Source organism: Adiantum capillus-veneris, chromosome 15, assembly GCF_014529385.1.
Source record: "Adiantum capillus-veneris isolate H3 chromosome 15, ASM1452938v2, whole genome shotgun sequence".
Taxonomy (NCBI): domain Eukaryota; kingdom Viridiplantae; phylum Streptophyta; class Polypodiopsida; order Polypodiales; family Pteridaceae; genus Adiantum; species Adiantum capillus-veneris.
Genome location: NC_140945.1, coordinates 4347804 through 4369572, shown reverse-complemented (window position 1 = coordinate 4369572; position 21769 = coordinate 4347804). Strand labels below are relative to the sequence as shown.

Here is a 21769-nt window from a genome sequence, read left to right as displayed (position 1 = left end):
GTGGGGGTGAGTGTCGTGCCTACCCAAAAATAAAGAATAGTATTGTTAAGGATGTGTGTGATTGTTAAGGATGTGTGTGAAAGAGAGAGAGAGAGCCCTAAGAAATGAGTGCAAAAATAAAGTTTAAGATGGCCAAATCAAAAATAAAGAATAGTATCATTAAGGATGTGTGTGTGAAAGTGAGAGAGAGACAGAGGCCTAAGAAATGAGTCCAAAAGTAAAGAGAATCGTCTTGGGTTTCTAAATCTCAAGATTTCAAGATTTAGCATTTGAAGGTATCCACTTACAACCACCATTTCTTTAACCCAAAGCTTTAAAAAAACAAACCAAACACCTTAAAGCCTTTGCCATTGGTAGGTCAAAAGGTAGGAAGATTAGCGAAAACATTGAGATAAATGAAATTTTCATGCTACCATATTGCCTACTAGGAAGGTTAATTTTAGACACTGAACTTACTGGGTCTACGATGTACCTCATTAATTTATTAATGACCTAGATTCTTCACCAAGGCTCTCAGGCGAAGCAAAAGTCGGTTGGGCTTCAATTTCCGCGCTGGAGCACGAGCTCGCACAAGGTATCTACTTGCCCGCCTGCAGTTGTTTGCACCGATTGTGTGCACTGTCGTAGTCGACCAACCCCAACTGAGGGCAGGCAATAGCCATAGCGAGGACCGTCCACCTATAGCTAGCATTGGAGCATATATGTGACAAGCGAGCAACCGCCATTTGCAACCAGCATTGGAGCAGATACGCAATGCTGAGGTGGTCGAAAAGACACCGCGCACGACTCACCTTGTCCGTGCCCACTGACACGCCACCTCACCAAAGCATGGCGCAAGACTGTGTGTCGGTGCCCGCGTCTGAGAGAGAGAGAGAGAGAGAGAGAGAGAGAGAGAGAGAGAGAGAGAGAGAGAGAGAGAGAGAGAGAGAGAGAGAGAGATGCGGCCCGTTAGTCGACGCCATGCCCTTTGCTACGCTACACAAAATAAAAAAAAATCATTGTATGCCGCCATACAATTTCACTCCACTCCTCTCTCCACGTGCCACATCTGCGCTTTTTTCCTTGGTAGGCATCACAACATCTCCTCAGATTCGGTTTAATTCACCTGCTCGCAAAGATTGGGCAGACATACTTGAGCTTCTCTTCTCTCATTCGTAGGAAAACTACAATCACTGGAAAAGGAAAGTCCAACAAATCTGTCGCAAATTTTGCAATGAGCACCTAGAGTGCCGAGCTTGCCTCCAAGCTCCACCCACTCTACGTAAGATTTGAGTCCATTACCTTCTCAACTTTTCTCTACCTAATGCATACCATCCAAACTTGCTAACGTATGAACTACCAACTCGAGGCTCATTGCCAGCTCAAACTCGGGTGTGTTGGCGTGGACTCCAGGCACGACTAGGGATTTGCTGCTGCGAGCGCCTAAGACGAGGGAAAACCAAACTCCCTTGCCCATCATTGGGCGAGGATGGAGAAGCATGTGCAACTGATAGGCTGCACGCGGTGATTGCTAACACTAAGTGACACGGTGCATTTAAGAGGGAGGGGGGTGGGAGGTGAGGGGACCAATGGATGGGAACTCCACGCGCGGTCGTCGAGGTGATCAACGCACTAGATGGCTTGTCAAAACTAAACCCGGCCAAGAACTAAACCCGGACATGGGGCCTGTCCGGGTTTAGTTCTAGGCCAGTCCAAGTTTATCGTTTATAATGCTATTTAAAATGGCAATACTTTCAAATGTAGGTGGACACGCAACGTGGTTAGCCCAAGCTTCAAAAGGCGTTGGGCTATGACATTGTGTGGGTTCCAATCTGGGTTTTTGACCTGCAACACCATTTTTTTGGGGGGCCTGTCCACCTCAGGATGGTTGCGAGCCCTCCTCCGCAGCACCATTTTTTTGGGGGGCCTGTCCACCTTGGGATGGTTGCGAGCCCTCCTCCACCGTTGATCCCCTTACCCGCCCCCACGTGCGCCCCCGTGTCACTTAGTGCCGAGGGAGGCGACCCCGAAACGAGGGTGGGTGCCGGCCCATCGGTGTGTAACCAGCCTGACACGGGTGTGAAACTAGCATGATGCAGCAGTGCGAGGCAGTCGTGTGTAGCTCGGGAGAAGATGGTGGCGTTGAAAAATCGATACCTCGTGATGGAGGTGTTTTGCGAGGGAGAGGGCCCTGTTCTCTCGCAGTCTTCCATCGCCAACGCCATCAGAGACAGCATTCTCCACAACTTTGGAGAGTTGGGCCTCGCTGCTTCTCTTCCATCTCTTCAAGGTACTTCTCTGGATGTTCCAGTCTATTCTTGTTTGCAGGAGGCGTTTCAATGGTGCATGCAGTCTATGCTTTCTTGCTTTTATAACCCGTTTCAACTGGTAATGATTGCTTGTTTTGGCATTTTGATGATGCAGTGAAGTATGTAAATCCAGCGACCAAATTATGCGTGATCAGGTGTAGCCGTGCAGAATATGAGAAGATATGGTGTGCGATTACATTCATCACGAACATTAACAACTGTCCTCTGTTTTTTAACCTACTTGATTTAAGCGGTAAGACACATTTTCTGTCTTTTTTGCACCTTGCCTCAACACTTTGATTATGCTTACACAAGGGCAATGCTGAAGACGCTGTGGCGTGGATCAACTTCTTATGAGTGTTGCAATTTCTTTTCTTGCATGAGTTGAAATGGAACTAAAAGTCTGAAGTGGGATGATACGGAGCAGGTTTATTCTTTAAATGTGTCATTGGGATAGGAAGTGCTCAGCGGCTATGGCTGTTGCACTCAGAGAGAGAGAGAGAGAGAGAGAGAGAGAGAGAGAGAGAGAGGCTGCCACGAGCTGTTCGCCATGTTCATCTGCTACTGTGGCGTTCCCCTTCTCCTGTTCGCGCTTTGCGGACCTTGTCTTGTCCATCTTCACGCGAGCGTCGCCTTCGGTTGTTGCGTCTTCCAGGCAAATTGCTGCATGTCTCCTGGCTTTCGTCAGAGTCCCCCCCCTCCCCCCCAAAAAAAAAGCCCCCTCTCTCTACTTTTCTGGTTTCTTTCCTCCTGCACCCAGCATGTACTCTGTGATACCTGCGTCGTTTGCTGTTTTTCGTTTCCTACTTTTATCTTTTTCGCAGGTCTTGTTTCGTTTCTATGGCTTCTACTTGTTTGTCTGTGTGTGGTTATTTTGCTTGTGTGTTCGCTTGTGCCTGCATGTGATTTTGTGTGTATGCATGGTCATTGGTTGCTTGTGAGAGGGGGGGGGTGCGTCTTGTTTTGCATGTCTATACGTTTTTTTGTTTCATTCTTTGTTTGGTGGACATAGCTAGTTGGCAAGAGGTTTGGTTGTGGTTTTGGGGCTGTTAGGTGCGGGTGGTTTTGGGAAGGAATATAGCCTCGTCTTCGGTTTACCCCGTATTTACTCTCGAAACCTCCAAGCGATGCAGGCTACTGTTTGGGGAGCATTTCGTTGTAAAAGTCCTCTATATCTCATGGCCTGGACCGTTTTAGGTTATTTCAAGAGGTGTAACAAACTCGGACGGGATCGCATAAGTTGAAACAACTCAAAACTTTTAATTTTATCAGTTTCCATTGTTGCTTGTCCGGGTGGACATGCCACGTCATCATTTTGTGACATACGCTTGTTAGTCCCTCGTCGGATTCATCTTGCACACATGACATGACACAAGCCAAATTCACACCTAGACACACGTAGTGAGCGGACATCTGGCCCATCTCCCAGCCATAGAGCCAATACGGGCTCACCCCCAAGCCTGGGAGCCTGCAGCCAAGCGAGCTAGCCTCTGCCACAAGGGCCGGTGTCCCATACCACCGAACCCACACCAGTACGGGTGTGCGGGCAGAGCTGCCAAGGGTGAAGAGTCCAAGTGTGGTGATTACATAAGATGTCTCACAAATGAGGCTCGAGTCCTATTTATAGGACTTCATAACAAAAGGGCGATGTTCACACTGGCCGGACATAATTGTAGGCGCCCATCCTGATTTCTGGGGACGTAACAAACCCCCTCTTGAAAGATTGTAATTGCCCTCGATAAAGTGTGCATAATCAAATATAAGCCATAAACCAGTTCAGTAGACACCGACTCTAAGCACTGACGCACTAGACAACACATATCCAACACTTGCACAAAGACGAGTCACTGAACATTCAAATCACATTCACATCACTACAACCATCGAGATATTGAATCATGATCAATCAACAACGTATTTAGTAATCACATCTAGATCTATCCTAGATATCCAGAGATGTCTCGATTGACTAATTCTTATTGCTATCATGTCCATCTCATCTCTCTGGAATCACAAGACCGAAATGCTGCTGTTTTTTCGTCTTTCAAACATAAATGATCAGGATTAAGTGTCTTCTTTACCGGAATGAAGTGAGCTGCTTGCTGATTTTGTCGATGACTGTCCAAATGCCATCGTGCCAACTTTGAGTCTCGGGAAGATAAAAAATAAAATCCATGGCAATGCTTTTTCAAGGATGAGAGAGTATGGGTAAAGATTGTAGAAGTCGTGGTGCGTTATGCTTATCAAACTTGACCTTTTGGCATACTAAACAATTGTGAATAAACTCGTCCACATCCTTTTTGAGCCTCGGCCAATAGAAGTAACGCTCAACACCCTTCAAGGCGGTATCTATGCCGTGGGTGCCCGAAAAAGGTGGACAATGGCACTGTCAAAACCTTTCCCTCCGAGGTTGTGTAATTCACAATGTCGTTTTTCGCATCAAATTGCAGTCCTGTATGGAATAGCCTGCAACTGTTTCCCCACTCTGCAACCGGTGAAAGATGTTAGCAAAATCAGGATCAGTGGCGTCTCCAGGAGCAATTTGGATTTGATGATATCCACTCTTCATATCAATTTTGGTGAAGCAAGTAGACCCCCTGAAGTTTGTCGAGTATATCATCAATCCTTGGGATAGGGAATCTGTTCTTGATGGTGATTTTATTGAGAGCTCTATAATCAATGCAGATTCTCCAAGATCCATCTTTCTTTAATACGAGCAACACAGACGAACAGTAGGTTGGATGAGACCCTTCTCAAGAAGTTCTTTTACCTGGTTCATTATTTTTTCATTTTATGCTCGGCTAACTCTGTAAGGTGGCCGGTTAGGTGGTGTACTACCGGGAATCAAATCAGTCGCGTGATCTTCGGGACGTGAAGGAGGTAACTCGACTGGTAAGCCTTCTGAGAAAGAGTTAGCCTGAGCTTGCAGAAATTCTAGTCGTTCCTTTTCGAGATCAGACATATTTGACCTTTGTTCATTATTCAGTTCTTTCAAGAAGATCGAGCAAACAAAAAGATTGGATTTCATTGATTTGGAAACGGCGGAAGTCGATACAAGTGCGACGGACTCTCCCTTCGGTTTTACATCAAGTACAATCTCTTTGCCCTTCTCATTCTTCAAGATGGCCTTCCTTGCTCTATAATTGACCAGGACGCTGTTCTTGTGGAACCAAGGGATTCCTAGGAGGACGTCACACCCTTCCAAAGGCATGATGTAAAAGTCTTGACAATGCAACCGAAGTTTGCCGGGTGTCGCTAGAACAACCTCGACGTGTGGCCCCATTTTCTCGGGCGTAATTCCAAGTCGAGCCGCCAATTTGGGTGAAATAAAGTTGGCCTTGGCTCCTCGATTAAAAAATTAGGGCTTCTTGGTCTCGCACTTTGCCCCATGCTCTGCAAAGTTCAATACTTTCATCCATCTGATCAGGGTTGGTCCCCCCACAGAGTCTGGTACCGGTCTTGCTTTCGTCTTTCCTTTCTTTCCGCGCTGTTCGGCTGCTCTGGAACTCTCTGGCTTGTCTATTGTTTGTCCTCTGGGTGCCTTGTGTGGGCACCATGGCGACACATGCCCATGTTCTCCACATCGGAAACAATTCCCCTCTTTGAGATACTCATATCGCTCTTCTTTTGTCAATTTAGGAACGTGTGTGTTTCGCTTTTCTCTTCTTTTGTTACTGTTATTCGAACTTTTTCCGGTCCTTGTTGTCAAAAGTTGATCAGTTCGATACGTAAGAGTACTGTCACAAGACGGGCACCACGTGGCAATAGAAAAGAACAGACTAAACAGACTTTTAGCACTTCAATAACAACTGAACTGAGAGAGAGAGAAACACGCGACACGGAGTGGCGGAATTCCACCCCAAAGAGTATTGGCCCCAAACCTTGGCGCCCCTTTTGGTATTTCTTTATATTGCATCAACATAGTACAAGCCGGTACTCTAGACTCTGCACCTTCTCCAGGAAGCATGCCATAGAATGAGCCCTAACCTCATATTTAAAAGCCCTTGGCCTGAAAAGCACTTACAGTGAAAAGCCTTCAAAACTTAAAAGCTTCTGGTCCAAAAAGCAAAGCCAAAAAGCTGCCAGCGTAAATCACGAGAATTCGTACAATTGCCACGTTATCAGCCAGCACAAAACGCGGAAATCCGTACAGCATGCCATCGTAATTTTTGAAAATTTGCCATCATCAGTTTTTGCGTGTGTACGGATCCTGCTTTATTTTAATCCTTTGTCACTTGGAGCCCCATCGGACGGGTCCCCATAAGTTGGTAGGACTTCTTCTGTTACTTGTTCTTCTTAGGGTTTAGGCCCCTCAGCCAGCATTTGCAAGTTGGCTCCATTCTTTAGGCTTTGACACGTCAGCAGTTTGTGACAAGTACCCAAATGCATTGCAAACCCTTGTTTAGTATGTCCCATCAGTTGTTGTATGGGCTCGGACTTCCGTAATAAACAGGAGTCTCGTATCTCCTTGGGTAGACCACAACAAAATTGCTCGAATGTTGCTTAAAAAAGGATCTTTTTAAAAGAGGAGGCAAGTAGAAAAGTATCCCAAAATCTATGACAGCAGATATTTAAAGTATCTTCCTTGGTCATCTGAAGATGATTCCAACCAGTGATCACATCACGTTCGTTCTCCTAGGTGAGCCAAGAAGAAGTGAAAAGCCGCTTGAACTGCAGCCACTTTGTTGGTGCTTTGTGTCGGTCAATAGGGTGGACACCATGTTTGTGCGTTTCCCTTGAGATAAGATGCTGTCCTCTTGACCTTGGAGTGCTCTGAATAGCGCCCTCCGAAGTAAGCTATGTCGAACTATTGAATAAAAACGAGGGCCTTATGAGTATCTTGAAAGCCTGAAAAACTATCAAACTTTAGTGCTTGTTCACCCTCCTTGAAATCTTTGGTCTTCTTGCTTGTCCTCGAGAAATTAGTATTGATTGGCACTGTAAAACTGCTTCCTCTTATAATAAAACATCTGCTCATCGGAATCCGAACTCTCAGAAGAGGACGAGTCCTCCTCAGAACTGTCCGAGATCCATGGTGGGATCTGCTCTTCTTACCCTTCTTGTCACGTGACACATCCAACCCTATGTGTCCGTGGACAAGCTAACAGCATAGCAAGGGTTCAGTCAGTCGAGTCAGTCTAGATTAGAAGTGATTTGGCACTTTTTGTGAGTCTATTCGTAGACCGTGCATGCCCAATCACTTAGCATAGATGCATATCCTCCGGTTGTACAAAGCATGATCATCGGTATTCCCTTCAGAATCCATCAGATTCAGTCAGGGGAATTTTCCAATGCATTTAGCCTATTTTCCTTATTTTTGACATTTTTCACATATTATTTTTAAGGGACTTCCCAACAAAAGTAGGTAGGGCAATTTTGCTAAGTAAACCCAAGTTAGCACTTTCTGGCAGAAGAGGCAGCAGGAGCACATGCTCAACAGGCACCTTCTCAGCAGAACCCCTCAAGTGACCTAGCGTTTTTGCTCCAACTGCAACAGCCTAGCGTTTTTGGACGAGATCAGCTAGCGATTTGCACTTGCAGATTCCGGCGACAGCAGGACCTCAGATCAGCCCTAGCGTTTTGCATTTGCAGAGCCACGGCGACAGAGAGACAGATTTTCAGCCCTAGCGTTTTTGCATCTGCCAGCAACCTCAGCGTTTTGCATATCTATCGCGACAGAATCAGCCCTAGGATCAGCGTTTTCAGTTTTCAGCAGTTAGACATCGCAGATCAAGTCCCGAACCTCGCAGATCTCACCTTCCCGCAGCAGTTCATCGTCGCATGGTCAGTTTCTGCAAGGTTTACAGATTCAGCCCGGAAAACGCAGATTTCAGCATCTGCGTTTTCAGCGCATCGTCTTCATCGACATCGTCACCGACATAGTCAGAATTCAGCAGATACAAGATTTGCAGATTTCAGCCCTTAGGTCGACTTCTTCATCACCGTCGTCATCGTCGACATAGCCTAGACTTGCATCAGTCCCATGCATTCCATTTGTACCAGATTGTGCAATTATAAGTAGACCACTGTCACCGACGAGAGTGGGGCCTTCGGAGGAGGGTTTTACGTCTCTGGTGTCGTATCTCTCTTCTCTCTCTATCTCTCAGTCTCATTCACTTGCACGCACAGTGTCCATTCACTTTGTTTGTGATCATAGCACTCTCTCACTAAAAGAACGGAAGGCTCTACCTTCCATAAGAACAAAAGGAACCTTGAGCACAGTTCGGAGCACTCATCTTGAGCAAAGCTCAAACAATCATTCCGTTGCACCTAACATTGGTATCAGAGCTTTGGCAGTGTTCTGTATCACTCAAGGAAAGAACCACAAGAACCACTTGATTTTTTTTTTTTTTGCTTGTTGAGGTCGCACGAACCCAAGTTCGCTTGGGCGTGTCGATTCCTAATCGTGTTTTGTTGAAGAGTGACAGGAATCCTAAGAAAGAAGGGCTTGTCCAGCCTCCCCTTGTGCCTCTTTTCACTCATTGAGAGCGGACCGTGCACTTAGCGGCCGGCCAATCGACGTGAGGTGGGAAAAAGCAACCTTGGTGTGAGCGCAAGGCCGCTAAGGGGTGCGCCCGCGGAAAAGAGTAGAACTCGGGTGAAGAGAAGATCCTTCTCCAACGCGATTTGCAAGCGAAAGAAAACCTCAAGAACCTCAAGATCCTCAAGAACCCAAGAACCCAAGAACCAAGACCCTCAAGAACCCAAGTTCCTCGAGAACTTAAGAACCAAAGATCATAGTGCACGGTCGTCACCCGAAGCGGAATGGATACTTCGCATACAGGTGATGAGCATGAGAGAGGCCCGAAGATTTTTCCCCACCATAAGACTTTTTCGACCCTCCCCCTTCGCCATCTACGCCACGAGTTGTACTAACTCCTATGGAGATGATTGTTAAGTCGATGTTGGACATGATGGCACAAAACAAGAAACGAATCGAGTTGCATTGGCACAACTCACAAGCAAAGCAAAACAACAAGAAGCTAGGGACCGTGAACGCGATGAAAGAATTGTAAGCTAAGGACCGTGAACAAGCAGTTAGGGACCGTGAACAAGCAGCTAAGGACTGTGAGCAAGCAGCCAAGGACCGCGAGCGCGACGAAAGAAACGCCAGACTTGCCGCACAACAAGAAGACAAGCGCCTTGCTTTCGAATGCTTTGTCATATTGTTTGACCCAGGTAGTATGCATGATGTGATCAATTCCTCTCTTGTTGAGAGAGCCCGCCTCGAATTTAGTCCGAGATCTCCTATCGAGGTCTCTGGCTTTCGTCTCGGTATGGACGCTCTCATCACGGAGGAGTGCCTTGATGTGTTGTTTGCAATTCAACAAACTGCCTTCACTAGAAGATTTGTTGTTTCTCCTCTCTTAGGATGTGATATGATTTTGGGCATTCGATGGCTTCGTGATAATGACGCTCTCATGGATTTTAAAACTACCACTATAACTCTCAATGCCACAAGTGGTTCTCCTATTGTCATTCATGGAGAGCACATCGCTCATTCTCCATCTCTCATTGCTAATATGCAGGACAAGATTGAAAGGATTCAGGAGAAGGAGACTCTCTCAGTCTCTTCTTCTCCACAGCATGACACAGAATTTGCATGATTATGAGAAGCATGAAGATTTGAATGATAATGATTTGCATGATGGTTTGGATGATAAAGACAAGCATGATGATTTGCATGATCAAGATGTGATTTCTCACAAGCATGATGAGTTGTATGAAGAAGATGTGATTGTTCACTAGAATGAGGTGTTAGTGAATGCTTTTTCTAGCGAAGCTAACCTCATTGCAGATTCGATCAATCACGAAGGATCGATCTTGGCTCTCAAGCCTAGGTCCAAAGAACCCCCACAGGACGATTCGATCATTCAGGAAGAACCGATCTTGGCTCTCGAGCCTAGGTTCAAAGAACCCTCACAAGAAGTATTATGTGTTCGCATGATTGATACGCACGCAGTGTTCGAATGTTTCATTCGTGATCGTTTCCTGTATTTTAGTCACCATCGTTATGTGATCCCTTTTCCTAGGCATGACATACTGTATGTTGAGCACGTTTCTCTCATGGATGAGCACGAATGTAAGCGGATCTTTCATGAAAAGCTGAAAAGTATGCATTCAAGGAAGTCACGTTCCATGTCTCTTCCTTGGCATAACACAGTTGAAGAAAGAGAACATGAAAGTGTGAGCACCAAGCATGGGCATTTCCGTTGTGAATTGCCACAGTTGATTACTCTAGATCATAAGCGAAAGATTCGATCTCATTGTTTGCATGTGTTTGATGAACGGGTTGTCACTCCGTCTCTATGTTCATCTACATTGCATACACAGTCTTTAGCGAAGACAAGATTTTTTTCCTTCACTTTACATGGAATGGGTATGTTCATGGTTTTGTGTTGGAAATGGTTTCAGGAATTTTCAGCCATGGAGATTCTTGAAGAAGAAAGAAGCATGACTCTCGACGAAGTTGAAGCAAGGAAGGAACCACAGAAGACTTTGTGTCGCTTTTGGCGTGGCCCAAAGAAGCAAGCGTTGCAGACCTTTTAGAAGTTCAAGTACCGCACGACCCACACATCCGAGTGGGCCGGCGAAGAGTCCCTTCCAGGATTCCGGATGCTATTGGCGATCTTCCTCGATGCCATACAGTTCGGTACCAGTACCTCACTTTGAAAAGGAGGGGATGTCACATGACACATCCAACGCTATGTGTCCGTGGACAAGCTAACAGCATAGCAAGGGTTCAGTCAGTCCAGTCTGTCTAGATTAGAAGTGATCTTGCACTTTTTGTGAGTCTATTCGTAGACCGTGCATGCCGATTCACTTAGCATAGATGCATATCCTCCGGTTGTACACAGCATGATCATCAATATTCCCTTCAGAATCCATCAGATTCAGTCAGGGGAATTTCCAGTGCATTTAGCCTATTTTCCCTATTGTTGACATTTTTCACGTATTATTTTTAAGGGACATCCCAACAAAAGTAGGTAGGGCAATTTTGCTAAGTTAATATATAAGCAAACCCAAGTTAGCACTTTCTGGCAGAAGAGGCAGCAGGAGCACATGCTCAATAGGCACCTTCTCAGTAGAAACCCCCCAGTGACCTAGCGTTTTTGCTCCAACTGCAACAGCCTAGCGTTTTTGGACCAGATCAGCCAACGATTTGCACTTGCAGATTCCGGCTACAGCAGGACCTCAGATCAGCCCTAGCGTTTTGCATTTGCAGAGCCACGGCGACAGAAACACAGATTTTCAGCCCTAGTGTTTTTGCATCTGCCAGCAACCTCATCGTTTTGCAGATCTATCGCGACAGAATCAGCCCTAGGACCAGCGTTTTCAGTTTTCAGTAGTTAGACATCGCAGATCAAGTCCCTAACCTCGCACGGTCAGTTTCCACAAGGTTTACAGATTCAGCCCGGAAAACGCAGATTTCAGCATCTGCGTTTTCAGCGCATCGACGTCGCATCGTCGTCATCGACATCGTCACCGACATAGAGTCAGAATTCAGCAAATACAAGATTTGCAGATTTCAGCCCTTAGGTCGACTTCGTCATCACCGTCGTCATCGTCGACATAGCCTAGACTTGCATCAGTCCCATGCATTCCATTTGTACCAGATTGTCCAATCATAAGTAGACCACTCTCGTCGACGAGAGTGGGGCCTTCGGAGGAGGGTTTTACAACGTCGCTGGTGTCGTATCTCTGTTCTCTCTCTATCTCTCAGTTTCATTCACTTGCACGCACAGTGTCCATTCACTTTGTTTGTGATCATAGCACTCTCTCATTACAAGAACGGAAGGCTCTACCTTCCGTAAGAACAAAAGGAACCTTGAGCACAGTTCGGAGCACTCATCTTGAGCAAAGCGCAAACAATCATTCCGTTGCACCTTACACTTCTTCTTGTTCTTGACGTGTCTTTGAGTCTTTCTTCGTTTTCAACTCTTTTTGTCCTCATCACTGGAATCAAAATAGGAAGAATTGCGGAACTATCAGAGGATGAGGATGAACTGAAACACCCTCAAAGCGCAGATGCTTCTTTGTCTTTCGTGCATTTGCAAAAGTAGACTTGTGACCCATGTAGCCAGGGTAGTCTGTTGCTTCTTGGTCTTCAAGAGTGGGCTGACTCACCTTTCTACTACTTGTCAAGTTCATCTTCCATATACACTCGCGGAGCAGGTGTTTTCTTCAAAGCTGGCTCCAGAGGTGAGCCGATGGCCGTGCGCCAGCGAGAATGCACTTCGTTAATTGGGTGCTTGGTCAAAAATTTTGCATACTCGGGATCTTTTAAATATTGGAGTGAAGCATCAACTTGCTGCTGATGCTGCATCTCAATTCATTCATAGTCTGTAGGTGGGAAAGACCCGTATTCTTCTCTTGAGTTGACAGAAGGTGAGCGTCGTCCATTCGAATCTTCCGTGTTTTCATTCGAACCTGAATCGTCATGTTAGGTGCAGCGGAATGATTGTTTGCGCTTTGCTCAAGATGAGTGCTCCGAACTGTGCTCAAGGGTTCCTTTTAGTTCTTATTGTAGGGAGAGCCTTCCGTTCGTAATGGAAAGTGCTATGATCACAAACAAAGTGAATGGACACTGTGCGTGCAAGTGAATGAGACGGCTGAAAATACAAAACGCTGGCAGATCTGAAAAACGCTAGCAAAAACGCTAGGAAGCTGGTAAGTCCCGGCGATGACTGCAACTGAAACCGCTAGGGATCTGGTACTGCTGATGGCGATCTGCAAACGCTAGGCTGTAGGGTACTGTGGTGATCAAGCAAGGCAAGAAAACGCCAGAGATAGAGATAGGGAGGTGCTGAAGATGTCCAAAAACGCTAGGGGTGGGTGCTTGGGGGTTCTTGCTGAGAAGAATGCCTGTTGAGCGGGAAGCTCTTGTTGCCTCTTTTGCCAGAAAGTGCTAACTTGGGTTTGCTTATATATTAACTTAGCAAAATTGCCCTACCTACTTTTGTTGGAAAGTCACTTAAAAATAATAAGTGAAAAATGTCAAAAATAGGGAAAATAGGCTAAATTCACTGGAAAATTCCCCTGATTGAATCTGATGGATTCTGAAGGGAATATTGATGATCATGCTGTGTGCAACCAGAGGATATGCATCTACACTAAGTGACTGGGCATGCACGGTCTACGAATAGACTCACAAAAGTGCCAGATCACTTAATCTAGACTGACCGGACTTGACTGAACCTTGATCATGCTGTAGCTTGTCCACGGACACATAGGGTTGGATGTGTCATGTGACATCCCCTCCTTTTCAAAGTGAGGTACTGGTACCGAACTGTATGGCGTCGAGGGAGATCGCCAATAGCATCCGGAATCCTGGAAGGGACTCTTCGCCGGCCCACTCTGATGCAGCAGAATGATTGTTTGCGCTTTGCTCAAGATGAGTGCTCCGAACTATGCTCAAGGTTCCTTTTAGTTCTTATGGAAGGGAGAGCCTTTCGTTCTTAATGGAAAGTGCTATGATCATAAACAAAGTGAATGGACAACTGTGCATGCAAATGTATGAGACTGAGAGATAGAGAGAAAAGAGAGATATGACACCAGAGACGTTGTAAAACCCTCCTCCGAAGGCCCCACTCTCGTTGGCGAGAATGGTCTACTTATGATTTCACGATCTGGTACAATGGTGATGCATGAGACTGATGCAAGTCTAGGCTATGTCGACGATGACGACAGTGATGACGAAGTCGACCTAAGGGCTGAAATCTGCAATCTTCTACTGCTGTCCAAAAACGCTATGGGCTGAAATCTGCAAATCTTGTATCTGCTGAATTCTGACTCTATGTCGGCGACTATGTCAATGACGACGATGCGACGACGACGCGCTGAAAACGCAGATGCTGAAATCTGCGTTTTCCTGGTGAAACTGTAAACCTTGCGGAAACTGACCGTGCGGCGAGGAACTGCTGCAGGAAGGTGAGATCTGCGAGGTTCAGGACTTGATCTGCGATGTCTAACTGCTGAAAACTTAAAACGTTGATGGTATGGCTGATTCTGTCGCGAAGATCTGCAAAAACGCTAATGTTGATCTGCAAACCAAAAATTGCTAGGGCTGGTTCCTGTCTTCTGATGCTGCCGGAGGCCTTGCAATGCAAAATGCTAGGCTGATCTGCTGTGGTCTTGTCGCCAGGGATCTGCAAGAGCGAAACGCTGGCTGATCTGCTGTGTCTTGTCCAAAAACGCTAGCCAAGTTGCTGTGGAGCAAAAACGCTAGAAGTCCTTGGGGTGCTGCTGAGAAGGTGCCTGTTGAGCATGTGCTCCTGCTGCCTCTTCTACCAAATAGTGCTAGCTTTGGTTTGCTTACATATTTTCTTGCCCAATTTGCCCTACCTACTTTTGTTGGGAAGTCACTTAAAAATAATAAGTGAAAATGTCAAAAATAGGGAAAATAGCCTAAATGCACTGGAAAAATCCCCTAACTGATTCTAATGGATTCTGATGGGAATACTGATGATCATGCTGTGTGCAACCAGAGGATATGTATCTATACTAAGTGTTTGGGCATGCACGGTCTACAAACAGACTCACAAAAAGTGCCAGATCACTGCTAATCTAGATTGATTGACTGACTGAACCCTGATCATGCTGGAGCTTGTCCACGGACACATAGGGTTGGATGTGTCACGTGACATCCCCTCCTTTTCAAAGTGAGGTACTGGTATTGAACTGTATGGCGTCGAGGGAGATCGCCAATAGCATCCGGAATCCTGGAAGGGACTCTTCGTCGGCCCACTCTGATGTGTGGGTCGGGCGGTACTTGAACTTCATAAAGGTCTGCAACGCTTGCTTCTTTGGGCCGCGTCGAAAGCGACACAAAGTCTTCTGTGGCTCCTTCAATGCTTCAACTTCGTCTAGAGTCATGCTTTTTTCTTCTTCAAGAATCTTCATGGCTGAAAATTCCTGAAACCATTTCCAACACAAAAACATGAACATACCTATTCCATGTAAAGTGAGTGGAAAAAATCCTGTCTTCGACAAAGACTGTGGATGCAATGTAGATGAACAAAGAGAAGGAGTGCTAAACCGTTCACCACACACGCTCAAAGAATGAGATCGAATCTTTCTCTTTGGATCTAAAGTAATCAACTGTGGCAATTCACAACGGAAATGCCCATGCTTTGTGCTCATACTTTCATGTGTTCTTTCTACAAATGTGTTGTGCCAAGGAAGAGACATGGAATGTGACTTCCTTGAATGCATACTTTTCAGCTTTTCATGAACAATCTGCATACATTTGTGCTCATTCATGAGTGAAACGTGCTCAACGTACAATATGTCATGCCCAGGAAAAGGGATCGCATAAAGACGCTGACTAAAATACAGGAAACGATCACGAATGAAACACTCGTACAATGCGTGCGTACTAATCATGCGAACACATAATACTTCCTGTGAGGGCTCTTTGGACCTTGGCTCGAGAGCCAAGATCGGTTCTTCCTGAGGGGGTTCTTTGGACCTAGGCTTTAGAGCCAAGATCGATCCTTCGTGATTGAGCGAATGTGCAACGAGGTTAGCTTCTCTAGAAAAAGCATCAACTAACTCATCCTTCTTGTGAACAATCACGTCATCTTCACGCAAATCATCATGCTTGTGAGAAATCACATCTTGATCATGCAAATCATCATGCTTGTCAGTGTCATCCAAATCATTATGCTCATCATTATCATCCAAATCATCATGCTTATCATTGTCATTCAAATCAGCATGCAAATCATTATTATTCAAATCCTGTGTGCCATGCTTTGGAGAAAAAGAGATCGAGAGAGTCTCCTTCTCCTGATTCTCTTGCATCTGTGCCTGAACTTGAGAAAAGAGTCGCAAGAACTCTTTCATGTGTTGGTTGCTCTTTTCTTTGAGGGCTTTGTTCTCGCGATCAAATTCTGCTTGTCTTGCTTTGTTCTCTCGATCAAATTCTGCTTGTCTTGCTTTGTTCTCTCGATCAAATTTGGCTTCACTTTCTTTTTCTTCCAAGTCGTACTGACGCTCTATGGCTTCCATTCTTGCATCGTACTATGGCTGCCATTCTTTCTTCGTAGTCACTATCTATGGCTGCCCTTCTTTCTTCGTGGTCTAACTTCTTGTCCATAACCAACTGCGGCAACTCCTTCATAGGAGTTAGTGCAATCCTTGTCGTAGATGTGGAAGGGTCAGAAAAACCTCTTGGTGGGGAAAATTCTTCTTCGCCTCTCTCATGCTCATCACCTCCAAGAGAAGTATCCATTCCGCTTCGAGTGATGACCATCTGAAGTCGTGGGTTCTTGTGGTCTTGGGTTCTTAAGTTCACAAGGAACTTGGATTTTTGGGGGTCTTGGTTCTTGAGGGTCTTGAGGTTTTCTTTCGCTTGCAAACCGCGTTCGAGAAGGATCTTCTCTTCACCCGAGTTCTACTCCTTTCCGCAGGCGCACCCTTGGCGGCTTTGCGCTCACACCAAGGTTGCTTTTTCCCACCTCATGTCGATTGGCCGGCCGCTAAGTACACGGTCCGCTCTCAATGAGTGAAAAGAGGCACAAGGGAAGGTTGGACAAGCCCTTCTTTTTTGGGATTCCTGTCACTCTTCAAAAACACGATTAGGAATCGACACGCCCAAGCGAACTTGGGTTCATGCGACCTCAACAAGCAAATTTTTTTTCTGTGGTTCTTTCCTTGAGTGATACAGAACACTACCAAAGCTCTGATACCAATGTTAGGTGCAGTGGAATGAATGTTTGCGCTTTGCTCAAGATGAGTGCTCCGATCTGTGCTGAAGGTTCCTTTTGTTCTTATGGAAGTTAGAGTCTTCCGTTCTTAATGAGAGAATGCTATTATCACAAACAAAGTGAATGGACACTGTGCGTGCAAGTGTATGAAACTGAGAGAAAGAGAGAAGAGAGATACGACACCAGAGACGTTGTAAAACCCTCCTCCGAAGGCCCCACTCTCGTCAGCAAGAGTGGTCTACTATGGATTGCACAAACTGGTACAATGGTGATGCATGAGATTGATGCAAGTGTAGGCTATGTCGACGATGATGAAGGTGATGACGAAGTCGACCTAAGGGTTGAAATTTGCAATTTTTCTACTGCTGTCCAAAAACGCTATGGGCTGAAATCAGCAAATGTTCTATCTGCTGAATTCTGACTCTATGTCAATGACGACGGCGATGACGACGATGCAACGACGACGCGCTTCCATGTGACTGCCTTACATACATACTTTTCAGCTTTTCATGAAAAATCCGCATACATTCGTGCTCATCCATGAGAGAAACGTGCTCAACATACAACATGTCATGCCTATGAAAAGGGATCACATAAAGAAGCTGACTAAAATACAGGAAACGATCACGAATGAAACATTCGAACAATGCGTGCGTATCAATCATGCGAACACATAATACTTCTTGTGAGGGTTCTTTGGATCTAGGCTCGAGAGCCAAGATCGCTTCTTCGTGAGTGATCGAATCGTCCTATGGGGGATCTTTGGACCTTGACTCGAAAGCCAAGATTGGTTCTTCGTGATTGGTCGAATCTACAACGAGGTTAGCTTCGCTAGAAAAAGCATCCACTAACACATGATCCTTGTGAACAATCACATCTTGATCATGCAAATCATCATGCTGAGCAATATCCTTCAAATCATCATGCTGATCATTGTGAAGCAATATCCTTCAAATTATCATGTAAATCATTGTCCTTCAAATCATCATGCTGCTCACAATCATTGTCACAAAACGGGAGCGTACACGAGCACTTAGAAAATCTGAAAATTATAATACTTTGCAAACATGAGAGAAGGGAGAAGATCGACACAGTATTGGGGACCAGAAGATGGGCTGGTCCCCCCCCCGTTAAGAGTATTCTTTTATTCAGGGAGAATTCGTATACAAGCACCAGAACCCGAGGAAACCCCTCCGTTGTGTAATCTTAGACCCGAAGGTCATACTTTCCCGTAAAGGGCTTGGGCACAAGGCCGTTCCTTCCCGTAAGGGACTTAGACGTGAAGCCGTACTTTCCCGTAATTGACTTAGGCGTAAAGCCGTACTTCTCGTGAAGGGCCTTCCCGTAAGACGGGAGATTCTTGCAAAACAAACCACACAAACACGCGACAACAACTCGTATGGCGAATCCACAATAGATACCCGTCGCTCTTGCGTGGGAAAAAGCGACTTCCGTGCTTCGTAGTCTCGCGATCTCTTGCGGCAGAGTCTTCTCTTGCTGACGTTGGTACTCCCCGTGAGTGAGGGCATGTGGTGCTTTTATAGCTCCTTGGCCACGACACGAATAACTGCTCGTGTAGAGATCGCGGACGGTTTTTTTTTTTTTTTTTGTTCTACTCGAAATAGGGAGAGAGAATTTGTTGGCTGGTTTTGTTGCTTTATCTTCTCAGTGGTTGCCCACTTATTAAGTGGGCGGCCGGCATATTTTAAAATTGGTCTGAACCTGCCCAAAATCTCAATAAAACCTTATAAGTTAAAACCAATGCATTTCACAACACTTCCCAGGCGTCCTTGGATGCAACCACATGCACGAATGCAATGCAAACATAGATTCCTCGCGGGAAAGCGTCTGCCTTCCCGCGATTGTTCCTGCTTTTCGTAAAAAGCTTCATTGAACCCATCTTTATTCTTGTGCTTGCGTTCTTACGCGTATTTTCTTACTCAGTTCGGATTTCCTCCTTAGCCTACGGGATGCCCCCTTACTGATGCACCCGTCACCCATCATGTGACGCATCAGGGGCACTCGTAACCCGGCCCTTTCCACCGAACTTACGGAAACTCCTTCGCGATGTTTACCGTCACCCATCAAATGACACATCAGAGTTTGTCCGTTCTTGATGGCAGTTCCTGTAGCTACAATCTTTTAACAGTTCTTAGTGCACATAATAAAATATCCTTAAAAAAAGAGATTAATCATTAAAAATAAGAAAATAGTCCAATTAGCAACAATCATGCAAATCCTGTGTGTCATGCTTTGGAGAAGAAGAGACTGAGAGAGTCTCCTGCTCATGAATCCTTTCAATCTTGTCCTGCATATTAGCAATGAGAGATGGAGAATGAACAATGTCCTCTACATGAATGACAATAGGAGAATCACTGTTGGCATTGAGAGTTAAAGTGTTAGTCTTAAAATCAATGAGAGCGTCATTGTCACGAAACCATCGAATGCCCAAAATCATATCACATCCCGAGAGAGGAGAAACAACAAATCTTTTAGTGAAGGCAGCTTGTTGAATTGCAAACAACACATCAAGGCACTCCTCCGTGATGAGAGCGTCTATATCGGGAACAAAGCCAGAGACCTAGAAAGGAGATCTCGGACTAACTTCGAGGCGGGCTTTCTCAACAAGAGAGGAACTGATCACATCATGCATACTACCTCATGCATACTACCTGGGTCAAACAATATGACAAAACGCTGTCCCGACGTACGACCATAACATTTAATGAGAGAATCATCAATGGGAGGGTCATGAGAAACTTGGGGCACACTCGTGTTATCATTAATTGCATTGACAGAGAAAGTGGGTTATGTGGGTTCTTTAGATTCATTCGATTGAAGCTTAGGACATGTTCTTTTTATGTTACCCTTAATGTGACAATGAAAACAACGACCTTCCTTAGAATAAGTGCTTCGCTCTTTCGACGTGATGTATCCTCTTACAATTCCTTGTGCTACCTTTTCATCTGGAGTAAGCTTAGGTTAAGCAATTGTGTTAGCCTTACCCTTAGATTCATTGGAAGAATTCTTTTCTGAGAGACCGTTGGAAGATTGGTTAGAAGAGTTACCATTCTTACCGTTCTTACCGTTCTGAGGGTTCTGAGAAGTCTGCGAGGTACTTGTGGAAGTTTTGTTCTCCTTAGGTTTTCCCTTGTTGTGCTTTATCTCTTGTGCGAGAGCAATCGCTACCGCCTTGTTGAGATCGATTGGATGGAGCACCTCGACATCGTACTTGATATACTCGTCCAATTCATAAAGGAATGCCTCTTTGCGTTCAGCATCCGACTTGCGTAATTGGGTACCTAGCTGCAAAATACGATTAGAAAAAGACATAACCGGCATACCATTTTGCTTGAGAGCGCGCCAATCGTCCTTCAATCGTGTGAGGTACTGAGGTGACATAAACCGCGCCTTGAGCTTGTCTTGGAAATCAACCCAATTGAAGGAAAGGGGCGTGAATCCGTCGGCTTCCTCTAGGTGCCCGGCTAGCTGTGCCTCTTGCCATGCGTGGTACCAATTGATGGCATCACCGGTAAGGTACATAGCTGTCGTCAAAACTTTGCTATTTCCTGTTTTCTTAGTTGTGGCAAAATAAGCATTAAATTAATGCAACCAAGAATGAATAACCGTAGCATCCATCTTACCGTCATACTTACTGAAAGTCAACTTCTCTGTGATTGGATGGTTGGAATCCACGTTGTGGCTTGCGCCACTTGATGAACTCCCACGATCTTTGGGTGGTTCGGTCTTCGAGGCTTGCACTTGTCGAATCAATTCTTGAGTGCATAGTTCTGGATGAGCCTCACGCTCAATCTCCAAGGCCGCTCTTTGAGCTGCCTCTTCCGCCTTTCTTTGTTGTTTTCTTTCTTTGCGTGCGTCACGCTCGCGTTCTAAAGCAAGGCGATTTGCTTCTTGCTTGCGGTCCTTAGCAAGGCGATTTGCTTCTTGTTTGTCCATCATGGCCATCATCTGCTTGACCATTTCCTCCATAGGGTTTGGTACACTTGGTGGGTGGCGTAGATGGCGAAGGGGGAGAGTCGAAAAAGTCTCCTGGTGGGGAAAATTCTTCATCGCCTCTCGCATGCTCATCACCTGTATGCGAAGTATCCATTCCGCTTCGGGTGACGACCATGCACTATGATCTTTGGTCCTGAAGTCCACGAGGAACTTGGGTTCTTGAGGGTCTTGGGTTCTTGGGTTCTTGAGGTTCTTGAGGTTTTCTTTTGCTTGCAAACCGCGTTTGAGAAGGATCTTCTCTTCACCCGAGTTCTACTCCTTTCTGCCGGGCGCACCCCTTGGCGGCCTTGCGCTCACACCAAGGTTGCTTTTTCCCACCTCACGTCGATTGGCCGGCCGCTAAGTGCTCGGTCCGCTCTCAATGAGTGAAAAGAGACACAAGGGGAGGCTGGACAAGCCCTTCTTTCTTGGGATTCCTGTCACTCTTCAACAAAACTCGATTGGGAAAATGACTGTTTTGGCTGCGTTTTCGATGGCTGAAAATGAGGATATCTGCAAATCTTTGTGCTGAATCTGATGCAAATCATGCATGCTGAAAACGCTGCCTCTTCTGCTGCAGATTGGCTGAAAATACAAAACGCTGGCAGATCTGAAAAACGCTAGCAAAAACGCTAGGAAGCTGGTAAGTCCTGGCGATGACTGCAACTAAAACCGCTAGGGATCTGGTACTGCTGATGGCGATCTGCAAACGCTAGGCTGTAGGGTACTGTGGCGGTCAAGCAAGGCAAGAAAACGCCAGAGATAGAGATAGGG

At 45.7% G+C, this 21769-nt stretch overlaps 1 protein-coding gene across 5 annotated transcripts in view; it reads left to right on the top strand.

Moving 5' to 3' along the window:
* The first annotated feature begins 1928 nt into the window (after positions 1-1928).
* The window catches only part of LOC147440193 (putative ribonuclease P/MRP protein subunit POP5), a 59600-nt gene continuing 39759 nt past the window's right edge, over positions 1929-21769 (top strand). Inside the window, exons 1-2 of one of the 5 annotated variants that reach the window (XM_086529960.1) lie at positions 1929-2269; positions 2404-2541. In XM_086529960.1, the coding sequence (XP_086386086.1) occupies positions 2113-2269; positions 2404-2541 (295 nt within the window). In that variant the 5' untranslated portion in view covers positions 1929-2112. The remainder of the gene's footprint in view (positions 2270-2403; positions 2542-21769) is intronic. The other 4 variants (XM_086529962.1, XM_086529963.1, XM_086529964.1 and 1 more) reach the window with 4 other exon arrangements.